The sequence below is a fragment of the Myxocyprinus asiaticus genome, chromosome 14 (genome assembly GCF_019703515.2).
Source record: "Myxocyprinus asiaticus isolate MX2 ecotype Aquarium Trade chromosome 14, UBuf_Myxa_2, whole genome shotgun sequence".
Taxonomy (NCBI): domain Eukaryota; kingdom Metazoa; phylum Chordata; class Actinopteri; order Cypriniformes; family Catostomidae; genus Myxocyprinus; species Myxocyprinus asiaticus.
The window spans coordinates 22,634,812-22,647,020 of record NC_059357.1 but is presented as its reverse complement, the minus strand read 5'-3'; the positions used below and the strand labels follow the sequence as shown (position 1 = coordinate 22,647,020).

The 12,209-nt window shown below is 37.3% G+C and overlaps 2 protein-coding genes across 6 annotated transcripts in view; one reads left to right on the top strand and one right to left on the bottom strand.

The window, feature by feature from the left end:
* Positions 1-1,302, bottom strand: part of LOC127452284 (next to BRCA1 gene 1 protein-like) — a 37,866-nt gene extending 36,564 nt beyond the window's left edge. For 4 of the 5 annotated variants that reach the window (XR_007899229.1, XM_051717638.1, XM_051717639.1 and 1 more), the window contains exon 1: positions 1,072-1,302. Coding sequence is in view for 3 of the 5 variants with exons in the window: in XM_051717638.1 (XP_051573598.1) it covers positions 1,072-1,173 (102 nt within the window). In the remaining 2 variants the exon portion in view is untranslated. The remainder of the gene's footprint in view (positions 1-1,071) is intronic. The other variant, XM_051717640.1, reaches the window with a different exon arrangement.
* Positions 1,303-6,941: 5,639 nt separating this feature from the next.
* On the top strand, positions 6,942-11,859 carry LOC127451949 (primary amine oxidase, liver isozyme-like). The gene is made up of 4 exons (XM_051717037.1): positions 6,942-8,598; positions 9,800-10,085; positions 10,222-10,354; positions 11,123-11,859. The coding sequence occupies exons 1-4, from the start codon at positions 6,957-6,959 to the stop codon at positions 11,402-11,404; spliced, it is 2,343 nt and encodes a 780-aa protein (XP_051572997.1). The 5' UTR covers positions 6,942-6,956; the 3' UTR covers positions 11,405-11,859.
* The last annotated feature ends 350 nt before the right edge of the window (positions 11,860-12,209 follow it).

Genomic DNA, 12,209 nt, shown 5'->3' with positions numbered 1-12,209 from the left:
GGACTGCGGTATCATGTTCTTCTGAGTATTATGCCTCAGTTCCCTCTCTGGGAGGGTTATGTCGTGTAGTGCGCCGTAGTGTCAGCGACACAATGTCAAGTGAACTGACTCGTAGGAGAACGTCTCAATTACGTATGTAACCTTGGTTCCCTGAAACGAGGGGAACGAGACATTTCGTAAGCTGGCCACACTACAGACTCGGAGTTTTTTGAGGTGTGAGCGATGAACGATGGTGATCTTTGTCCCTCAGTCAGGAAATTCTAAACTATGGTGTTTGCGTGCCCGCTTTTATGGACAGCTTCGTGCCTAAAAGTGCTGGGCATAAACACCATTGCCAATTTTAGAATTGCCGTTATTGTAGAAGGGTTTCAACTAGCTTAGAATGACACTCCCCATAGCGTCAGCGACGGAATGTCTCTTTCCCTTCATCTCAGGGAACCGAGGTTACATATGTAACCGAGACATTTTTGGGCTCCTTTTCTGATTTCGCTTAGTAAAACCCATCAGTTTACTCGTTATCGATTTTGCTTTTATATTAGCTTTACATTATATTATAATAGGGTGCTTTAAAAAGTGGACAACAAAACTGCTATTTACTGCAGCAGTCAATTGTTGTTTTTCAAAAGCTAGTGAGCTATGCCTGGACTGATTGTTGGGAATTAACCCGTCAAGCAAACAGAAAAATGCTGTCTAGGAAGGGAGTTACATGGGAATTCAGACACAGTCTACAGACGTGACAGGTGGATGTCTCCTTTAGTGTGCCAAAACGGCTTTGTAATTATGGCCTATTGGAAGGCCTATAATGCATTTTAATAGTAATACATTTGTGTTTAAAATACGGCTGCTTTGTTATTCGTGCGCTTTCGGCAAAATGGTCGCTTGGCCCACTCTTTCTAAACTATTAGTCTTTTTCACCATCCGCTGGTCAAAGGAGCACACAGCAGTGAATGTCAAAACAGATGCTTTGTAATACTGCTCTAATCGCACAATACAGCCGTCGGATGAAAAGGGATGCTGTGCAGCATTAAGGTGAGTGATCAAACTGACATCACCTTAACATCTTTTTCTTACCATGGCCTCCATAGACTCCCAACTCTTCGTCTCTGAGCCAGACAGCAAGAAACTCTTCGCATTCCCTCGGAAATTCACCTTCAAATTGATATAGAAATCCATGGCGCGAGGACTGTTTAAGGCGTTGCATAGATGATAACAGAAAAGCTTTGATGAGAAGTTGATACTCTACCCTGTCCTCTAGATTTCTCTGATCAAAATGGTCCTCTGTGTTTACATCAGCGACGTAAACACACCCACAGCATGAGCTGACAGGAAAATGCCTGACGTCAGACTAATGGGCAGGGCAACATTCTGGTCTTGTCTAGAAGGGATCCCTCTCTCGTCAACGTCTCGCGCATGCGTATTATGTTAATTCGCATTACGCTTTCGCCTGTGCTTTTTTGCTCCAATCTCAGCGTATTCACTCTGGAAAGCATGAGAAACTTCAATAATATCAATAATATAACATTATTATTATTATTATTATTATTATTATTATTATTATTATTATTATTATCATAGAGTGACTGTTTGCACTAGGTGTAAATACCTGCCACATATTGCGGCTATTTGCGCTGAAATTGTCTGCTGGAAACAACGAAATTAAAGACACACTGCTCCAGTAGTGTCTCTGTAATGGCTTAGTGTGATAAGATGGTGTCTATGTGCTTTTTCTATGCGACTTATCTGGGTTCTTATCCTTCTTTTGACCCAGTTTTCCCCATCATGTTTTCTGTCTCTGCACTTAATTTTTTTTCTTTAATACTACTTATAATAATAAATTAAATGAATATGAAGGTTGATTTCCTCACAGTGATAGGGTGTCTGTGGGACTCAGATAAACACACTGCAGTGATGCCCTGTTAGTATTTAAGGGTGAAAATAGTATCTGTCTAACACTATCTGCACTTAGTGCAAAGATGTTGCTATTTACACTTAGTGCAGATAGCCTCTGCCTTATTATTATTATTATTATTATTAAAAAATCCTGTTGTCTTCTTGAAATCTCATATAGCATCCCATGTTTCTTGGATACAGTATTTTGACATAAGTTCATGTTAAGGCACACATAACTTTAAATCTTAGATTCTGTTATTGTGACTTAATTGACATTAATACTAATTCATGAATTAAAAAGTGTTTTGGAAGAAGAAAAAACTAGCTGCTGTTTAAAGACGTTTATCTCTTTTAGAACTGGAATATGAAAAACAAATCTTGAGGAGATTTTGTTTGTGTTCAGCAGCTCGCGCTCATTTCCAGTCGAATCGCAAAGAAAAATGCAAACAAATGTGTCCCCACTACAGATATACGTCAGCTGAAGTGCGTATGCAATCTTTGTTTATTAAGATATAAAGCTGCAACTGAATGGACAAGAACCCGGGACTTCTTATACAAGGGGTGTATATGTTACTACTTGACCACCCAGTCAGGCTCAAAAAATTTGAGCTGATTTATTTACTTCTCATTCACCAAAAATATCTATAATATTTGATAAGTTAAAGTTATCAGATTATTATGTGAAATATTTATTTTAGAGCATGAACTTATCATCAAAACTTACTGTTCATCAAAACAGACTATTTAAAATAATATTTTACGAGCGCTCCTGGTTGCTGTGCAACTTCATATTAACGCGGTGTAAGAATCTCGCGAGATTGACGAGAGAGGGATCCCTTCTAGACACGACCCAAAATTGTACTGTAGTGCAGTATCACAACTGGTGAATGTTAACGCAGCACTGCCTTAGCATATAGATATTAAATCTTATTTGAACCATAAGTAATAATAAAGAAATACATTGTGTAGTCTGTCGGTAAGGGGTCCTATTTTCTATTCAATCAAATGAACTACCACATAAACTGTAGCCTACATAGTTTTGTTCCTTAAAGGAATGTTCCGGGTTCAATACAAGTTATGCTCAATTGACAGCATTCGTTGCATAATGTTGATTACCACAAAAATTAATTTCGACTCATCCCTCCTTTTCTTTAAAAAATTTTTTTGGAGGGTTTAAAGGCAGAAATGTGAAGCTTATAAATTTATAAAAGCACTTACATTAATTCTTCTGTTAAAAATCATGTTTTATTTGAGCTGTAAAGTTGTTCAATCTGCGTTTTTACAATCGTTTTAGGGTTTTAGGGTTTGTTGACATTACATCGTCATAGCAACACAGATGTAAAATTGGCTTTAACTTCACACAGAAAAGGTTGGTAAGCAATTTTCTCACACTAAAATCATGTTAACACACATATTGTTTACGTCTTGTGGCTATTTAAACATTTACAGTTTGGCCCAATTCACTTCCATTGTAAGTGCCTTTCTGTAACCCAGATTTGTGCTTTTTTTAAAGAAAAGGAGGGACGAGTCTAAATACATTTTGTTGTAATCAGTATTATACCACAAATGCAGTAGATTGAGCTTAAATTGTATTGAACCCAAAATGTTCCTTAAAATGTATAAATTCTCTAAATATTGATGAAAGAATGAATGAAATTTTAATGTGTTTATTATATACTTTACACTGTCAAAATGTGCCCCTGGAAATACATGATCATTCTCCAAAGTAATCTCTTCTTGCCACAATGATGCCAGCATTAAGTAATAAAATGTTTAGAATATTAAAAATAAATATTACTTATAGAATAATCATAGTAATAATAAATATTATTTATACGTAATATTAAGTGGACAATTTTTCCAAAATATAGGTCCTACTAGTTTTCCCACTTTGATAGCAACACACAAAAATATGTTCGCCTCTATCGCTTACATGCCCATATGAGTGTTTGAATTAGTTTTACATAGTCCATGTAAATTATTCCCATTAAACCATGTTTCCCCATGTTCTCTTATTTGAAGAGAGCTTTCTCTTCACTTTTGAAAGCAAATTACATGTTGATCTGATCTGAAAAGTTGGTTGTCTTTAGTAATCTAAATTAATTGTTGCAGCGTAACTCCCCAATCAGACAAAACACACCATAGGTTTGTCTTTATTTTCAACAGCCTACCTACCAATGTTTTGTGTTGTCTTTGTCTCCTAGAAGATTATGCAACAGTTAACTATATGATCTATCCAGTTTTTCTACCTTTTCTGTTTTCTTAAAACATTTGCCTATTTTTATCACCTTTTTGTGCAATATTAATTGGAGTGATTCTACACCTGTTGAATCCATTTTTATTACGTCATTTAAAAAAAAAAAACTCAGTAAAAATAAACTAACATGGCTGTACATTATCTGGTCTGCAGGGAGCACCATGACTATTTGCTATTCTATGAATATCCTCCTAGTAGCTAATTTTGAACTGTTATTTCTCTATACTATTTATCTTACTATGTCAATGTTGTGTTAATTAAATTTGAGCTGTATTTAATATCCAAGATTAGAAGAGACAGGGAATAGACCAAGGGTTGTTTTTACTGTCTAGCCCTGCTCCCTGTGTTGGGGGAAACAACAAAGCAGATTGCCAAAAGAGTTCACACTGAAGTTGACACTAACAATTGACCAGTTGTGATGCAATGTGACAGACAAGACTCACTAAAGTTCTCAGGACAGGAACAGAGTCTCCAAGGACACTTGTTGAGTTGGCACAAAGAACATCTGCATTTCAAAACTGCCAAACAGATTTGTGAGTTCTTGTGATTTTAACCTTTTGTCTGTCCAGCAAATAGGCATTTGCTGCTGGAAATGAACAACGAATGTTAAGGTCAGTGTTGCCACTATTCAGTTAAACAGAATTCCAATTATATCTGAAAATAATGAAAAATATCTTCTAATTTCAACAGCCACATTGACTTTGTATGAGCAAAAATATCTGGTTTCTAATGTTTGTTTATAACATTTTAAAACATTTTTAAAAAATAGTTCTTGGGGGTCTGGGTAGCTCAGCAAGTAAAGACGCTGGCTACCACCCTGGAGTTGCAAGTTCAAATCCAGGGTGTACTGAGTGACTCCAGCCAGGTCTCCTAAGCAACCAAATTGGTCCAGTTGCTAGGGAGGGTAGAGTCACATGGGGTAACCTCCTCCTGGTTGCCATAATATGGTTCGCACATTGTGAGTTATGCGTGGATGCTGCGGAGAATAGCATGGAGCCTCCACACACATATGTAATGCACTCAATAAGCCACATGATAAGATGCACAGATTGACGGTCTCAGACATGGAGGTAACTGAGATTCATCCTCCACCATCAGGGTTGAGGCAAGTCACTATGGTACCACAAGGACTTAGAGCACATTGGGAATTGGGCATTCCAAAAATAGTTCTTGGCATTTTATTACAGCTCACAAACATTATAAAGGATGCATAATATTATATGTGTATTATAACACTTTCTTACAAAGGACAGAATAGGGGCAAACAATACAATGAAATTACCACAGGAGAGAATCAATGCAAATTCCATCCAGAGAGCAAAATGTGAATGGTGACCATACTGAAAAAGTGTAATTAAAGTAAATTTCTTGGGATCCTGAGAAATGATCTCAAGATCTGACTTTCAATACACTTTGAGCCTATGAAGTACAAGTGGAGTCTTTGCTAGGTGTTTTTGGGATATTCAATAAAAATGGGAATTTGTGGGATATCAAGATGTAATATCATCACAAATCCAAAATACACAAATATTATTGGATTTTTGGTTGTAACTGACATTGGTTTGGCAAATAATATTGTCTATGTGACATGATGTAATAAATGCATATACTCACAGCTGTCTAATTAATACTCATCTTGCATAGATAGATAGATAGATAGATAGATAGATAGATAGATAGATAGATAGATAGATAGATAGATAGATAGGACTGGGCAAACAATAAAAATTAATTACTGTCATGTGCTAATTGGAAAAAAGCATCTCCAATTAAAATTAAAATTTAAAATGCTTGATAACCATGGATGTAATTAGTGCTATCCCATTGTTAGAAGTAAAATAAACTGACATAGCTAGTCGATGATCTCTCTTTATTACTCAATCATAATTTTAAAGTGGAGACATGTATAATACTTTACACTCAAATCACAATGATGGTGACAATCATCAAACAAATCACTGAGTAAAAAGATGAGCTTTAAACTATTGATACATGACAAATAACTAAAGGTGACAACAAACACAACAACCAACAGCATAAATAAAAGAAGCAAATATAAAACAGCAAATATAAAAAAACTGAAAATCAAATTATTTATTTATGCTACACTGCATGCTGGGAATCTGAATATTTGAGTGTGATGTAGTTCTCTTGACTTGGCTGTTTCTCAATGGCTGTTGTTTTTGCGTTCTTACATTCTTGTGAACTTCTTTGACGTCTTCACCCACCTCCAAAAAAAGGAAAACGATTAAGGGGTTAAGAGGTTGTTGATATCGCAGCACATCTCAAAACATTCATATCTTCCAAGTTCGCTCTTTCATGGAAGTTAGGCAAAACTGATTTCACAATAACGCAAGAACGAGAATGTGTTCATAGCAATGAGAAACACACTTTCAGCGGGATAGTTCCCCCCCCCCCCCCCCCCAGTGGATATATGCTGGAAATATCCAGCAAATATGCAGGCATTATCCATGTGTATCCTAGGTCTACTGTGTAGGTAGGCCAATGTGATCAGCAGCAAGTTCCAGTTGTTTCACTTCCAAATTCCATACTGAAATTGAATTTAATTTATAGTGTTGCTGAAACAAGCTGCTTCATGAGTGACCAGAAATTACGCACAGAGTGAGCCTTCCATAAACAGTATGTACTGATGGCAAGAGCCATGCACGGAACAAATAAAACGATACAATTAATGAACCAAAAAAAAAAAAAAAAAAAGCTATATGATTCGGGGTCGTGTGTGGACTTTAGGGCGAGCAGCCCAGGTGGGTGTGGCTATAAATATACCACTACCACCAGTGCACTTACTATGCGTTCTTCTTCCTTCCATTCCACAGTCAGACGCGACCGCGTTACCCTCAAGATCAAAGGCGAGGTCGCTAAAATAATGAATTCTCTATTAAAATACTTACTGATACTTCTGGGACTTATCTCGGTGATCATTAACATCGTATTGATATGCCTGAATACAAATAGGCGTCCAAAATGCCTGTCCCAGCCGCAAGAATCCTTACAAGTCAGACACTCGGATAAAAGTCTAATTTTCGCGGACCTCACTGCAGAGGAGTACAAGTTAGTTCGCGATTACATGTGGGCTCAAAATGACCTCAAGATTTCCCATTCAGCCGCTGCTAGACCCTCAGAGAATTTCATCTTTTTAATCGACCTCTTGCTCCCGAAAAAGGCTGACGCACTGCGCTACTTAGACGCCAACGGACAGAAGCCGCCGCGTGAAGCTACTGTTGTTGTGTTCCACGGCGTTCACAGTGGGTACCTGAAGGAGTACATAGTGGGACCTTTGCCTGGTCCACTGCAGCATCGGGATGTTACTCAGGAGAAGTATGATACTACAACCTTACCCTTCACAGCCCGTCCGGTAACAATTGGAGAGTATGTTCAACTCTTCCAACTTTTTGATCAAGTTTTCAAAAAACTTGAAAAGCCACTGAAGGAAAGTTTTGGTTATATCCCAAGAAAGCGGGAATTGCTGCCGTTTGAGGGTATGCCTAGAGGCGTAAATGCTGGTGAGCGCAAAACATGGGTATCTTTCTTTCGCGATTACAGTGGCATGTACATCCATCCCGTGGGCTTCGAAATCTTGATTCACCACAAGAGCATCAACTCGTCAGACTGGACAGTTGAGAAGCTACTGTACAATGGTGAATATTTCGACAGCATTGACGAATTTAAAAAGAAATATGAAGCAGGTGCTGTAAAAAAGATAGTCTACAAAGAAATCCCAAATTACGCGTCACTGAAGCCGAAGAGTAAACCTTCTGGGTTAGGACCACACCAGTATTATCTTAGAGGCAAACGTTTCAGCGTTAAAAACAACCAGGTGGTTTATTTAGATTGGAGTTTTGCATTTGGCTTGAGTTCCCTGACTGGTATGAGGGTTTTTGATATTCGCTTTAAAGGGGAGAGGATTGCGTACGAGCTCAGCGTGCAGGAGGCGATGTCTGTGTACGGCTCTATCACTCCTGGGATGATGCTCACGAAGTTCCTCGACTCAAGTATCGGAATCGGTCGCTTTGCGCACGAGCTGGTGCGCGGAATCGACTGTCCGTACGCTGCCACATATGTCGACTCATACCGTTATATTGATACAAATGTCACGCTGCGTTCCAGAAACTCCATCTGCGTTTTTGAGCACGACGCTGGCCGACCTCTGCGACGACACTTTTCAGATTTTTTCCATAATGGTTATGGTGGTATGGCAAACAGCGCTCTTGTGTTTCGCACTATCACTGCTATAGGGAACTATGATTACATATGGGACTTCATCTTCTATCAAAGCGGCTCCGTGGAGGCAAGGGTTCACGCCACTGGCTATATATCATCCTCCTTTAAGATGAATGGAAGTCTGGAGTATGGTCACCAGGTTGCAGAAAATGTCCTTGGGAATATCCATACACATTTTATCAACTTCAAAGTAGATCTGGATATCTTAGGTAGGTGCCATAAAATAAGTAGCTTAAAGTATGCTATTTTTTTTGCAATATATAGTTAAAACTGAAGTATGTCATTTCTGCGACCCCAGGGTCACAAAATGGAATTGCAAAAATAAGTATTGTTTTCAAAACAGCTTTCTGAAAACGCCCTCGCCTGCCATTGGTCAAACAAAAGAGATAGTCCCACTTCCAACTCACGCCATTGGTCTCTCAAAACAAACGGAGTAATTTTTATAGAGACACAGAGACACAGTGTTTACCGTTTTCAAGAAAATTAACCAGTGAATGGCTTACTTATAGTTGTATCCCTGATAGCACACATACATCACCCAGGCGTTTATTTTATGTGTGTGTTTACATCTGTATGACATATTTTTTTTAATGTTGTTTGCTTATCTGCAATATGTCTATAAGACATACAGTATGTCAATTATGTCTCAAATGTCAATAAGACATTTAGTAGATGTCTTTGAGATGTTTATCAATTCGAATGATTGTAAATCTGATCTTTTAAAGATGTTTAGCAGCTTGTGATGCTATCAAGATAAAAAGATCTAAAACAGACATTTACGATGTACGTATGTACAGTCAGATGTACGTGTGCTGTCTGTACATGTGCTGTCTGTGATTTGCACATTACTGTAAGCTGGGGTAGGAGAAAGTATTATAGCACAGAAAAAATTACATCAGCTTTAAACGAGAATACCAGCTAATCCAAGACATAATATCACATTTACGTAACAAGTGATAAAGTCATATTATAGTTTTTTAAACATATGATACAGGCCTGTTTGTTGTAGATAAATCACAAATGTTATTCCAAAGCAAACACTGCATGATAATAAAGAACATTTCATTTGACATTTTGTTGCAGAGAAGTGTTACTTTGGTTTGCATTTTAGACAAGGTCCATTTTTTCATTTCACATGTCAGCTATCTTTATTCTGTATATTGCCATAGATAGATAGATAGATAGATAGATAGATAGTTCAGTGACACATCTCTTATCTTTATCATAGTTGTCAACCCAAAATTGCCAATAATATTAAGTGTAGGGAGCATTTACTTAGGAGACAACATATACTGTAGACATACAAATTATGTTATGGTAAAATATGGCAATTAGATAGCAGAGAATATCACAGTAAACAGCCTCAACAGATGAAGTTTGCAAAACAGTTAATATTTTATTATTTTGCAGGTGTGAAGAATGTGTTTCAGACTAAAGACATGGTGTATAAGGAGGTGCCATTGCCATGGTTGCCCTCATACAATGCAAAGATACCACAGCTGGTGGAGCAGCAAATCAGGACAGAGAAAGAGGCTGCAATGCTGCATAACAGCAAAACACCTCGTTACCTTCATATAGCCAGCAACCGCACCAACCGCTGGGGCCACCAGCGCTCTTACAGGCTTCAGGTGGTGAGCTTTGCTGGGGATCATCTCCCTGAAAGTGAGCCTGAAGAGAAGTCCATGTCCTGGGCTCGGTAAGGGCTTAATCTCTTTAGTCATACACACAATATGTAGACTGAGATATATGCATGTTGTAGAAGTGTGTTGTATTGCTATATATTATGATAAAGTTATGTAAAGAGTCTCTCTTATTCTCTTTCTCTCTTGTAGGTATAAAGTTGCTATAACTAAGCATAAAGATGCAGAGCAGACAAGCAGCAGCCTGTACAGTCAGAATTACATGTGGTCCCCATATGTTGACTTCAGCAAATATATTGAAGATAACGAGGAGCTAGACAACGAGGTATTCATAAATCATTCCATAATTTACAACTTCATCAGAGTCAGTCTGAATTGGCATTATTAAAGGGATAGTTCACCCAAAATTGTAATTAAAATTATCTCATCATTTACTCATCCTCATGCCATCCCGGATGTGAATGATTCCTTTTTTCTGCTGAACACAAACAAAGATTTTTAGAAGAATATTTCCGCTCTGTAGGTCCATACAATACAAGTGAATGGTGACCAGACCATTGAAGCTCCTAAAATCACATAAAGGCAGCATAAAATTAATCCATACATCTCCAGTGGTTAAATCCATATCTTCAGAAACGATATGATAGATGTGGGTGAGACACAGGTCAATATTTAAGTCATTTTTTTACTATAAATCTCCACTTTCACATTCTTTCACATTTTGAAAGTGAAAGTGGACATTTATGGTTATCAAACATAGTGGAACATATCCATAGTTACGCCTGTGTTACTTTGTTAACACACCTGCGTGAACTTGAGGGTAAATTAGTTCACACATCCACTAACAATCACCTTGACACTAGTTCATTAAAGGTCATTGCAAAACGTCTCAGAAAAGTTAGTTCAGAGGAAAGACCTAAAATCATTTGTTTGTAGATGCCACTTGGTTTGATATATTTTCTATGCAATAAAATTAATAAAAAAATTTTAAGCCACTATCGTCTTATTAATTCTGATTAGGTTATTTTTTATTTAGCAGATTCTTTTATTTATAGTAAATAATAATGTACTATCTTCATTCAATCTTCTTAAGGACTTGGTTGCCTGGGTGACAACTGGCTTTCTACACATTCCACATGCAGAAGACATCCCCAACACTGTTACTGTGGGCAATGGCGGCGGTGTCATCCTTAGGCCGCATAACTACTTTGATGAAGATCCGTCCATCCACTCACCTGATGGAGTGTATTTCTCACCAGGCTCTGAGAGTGACTGTGAGTACAACACAATGGCGTGCCTGGAAAAGGATATGTGCAGTTCCACACTGGAGCCATTCACATACCATGGCTTCGAGGGGGTTATGAAGTTTGAGTAAGGGTCTTAGTTCAGTCTATGATATATGTAATGCTGTTACATGTATGCCAAATACTGAAGTCTTATAATGCAAAAGTATTTGCTTCATCATCAATCACTTTGTGCTAGTTACTAGTTAGACAAGCTTTTGTATCTTTTTATGTAAATATTATGAATATTATCTCTGCTTTTGCTTTTGCAAATTGATTGTGTGATGTGATCAAGAATGTCAATCAAATTTTATGACAATATATGCATAGACTTTTTAAGGGTCTATCCTTCCTTTGGTAGGATATTTTTTGTAAAGCATATTTTAAAAATAAAGTGTAAAGAAATAGGGTAATTTTTGACAGTACAAACATGTCTCTTTTTTACTGAGAGACTTTAGATTAGAATAGAGACTGATACAACACCTCAACAAATTCTCTCTTCTTTTTTTTATAAAACATCTATGCAATAAAATGTCAAGGGTGACTACATGTTGGTTATTCTGGTCATAATTTTCTTGCATACTTCATTCTTTTATTTCCAGATGGCATAACAGTATAAATGGGTTATAACTTAGTGATAGTTTACTAAAAATGAAAATTCTGGAACACAAAGTTCTTCCATGGAAAATAAAAGGAGATATTTTGAATGTCCAGGATGCTCTTTTACATACAACGCAAGTGACTGGTCATTTATACTGTCAGTTATGGTTCTGCATGTTCAAACATGGCATGTAGACTATTCATGCAAGAACCATTAAAGTTTGTGCACAGTTTCCTCTCTAATTAAGTTTTATCTGTCTGTGATGTTGAGTCAAATATGCTATATTTTAATGGTTG

What these genes read in the sequence shown, in the direction of transcription:
- LOC127451949 (XM_051717037.1), top strand. Translation starts at nt 6,957, where the DNA reads ATGCGTTCTTCTTCCTTCCATTCCACAGTCAGACGCGACCGCGTTACC. An exon ending in AGTAGATCTGGATATCTTAG is followed by an intron (nt 8,599 to 9,799) that starts GTAGGTGCCATA and finishes ATTATTTTGCAG; the next exon opens with GTGTGAAGAATGTGTTTCAG. An exon ending in ACGAGGAGCTAGACAACGAG is followed by an intron (nt 10,355 to 11,122) that starts GTATTCATAAAT and finishes AATCTTCTTAAG; the next exon opens with GACTTGGTTGCCTGGGTGAC.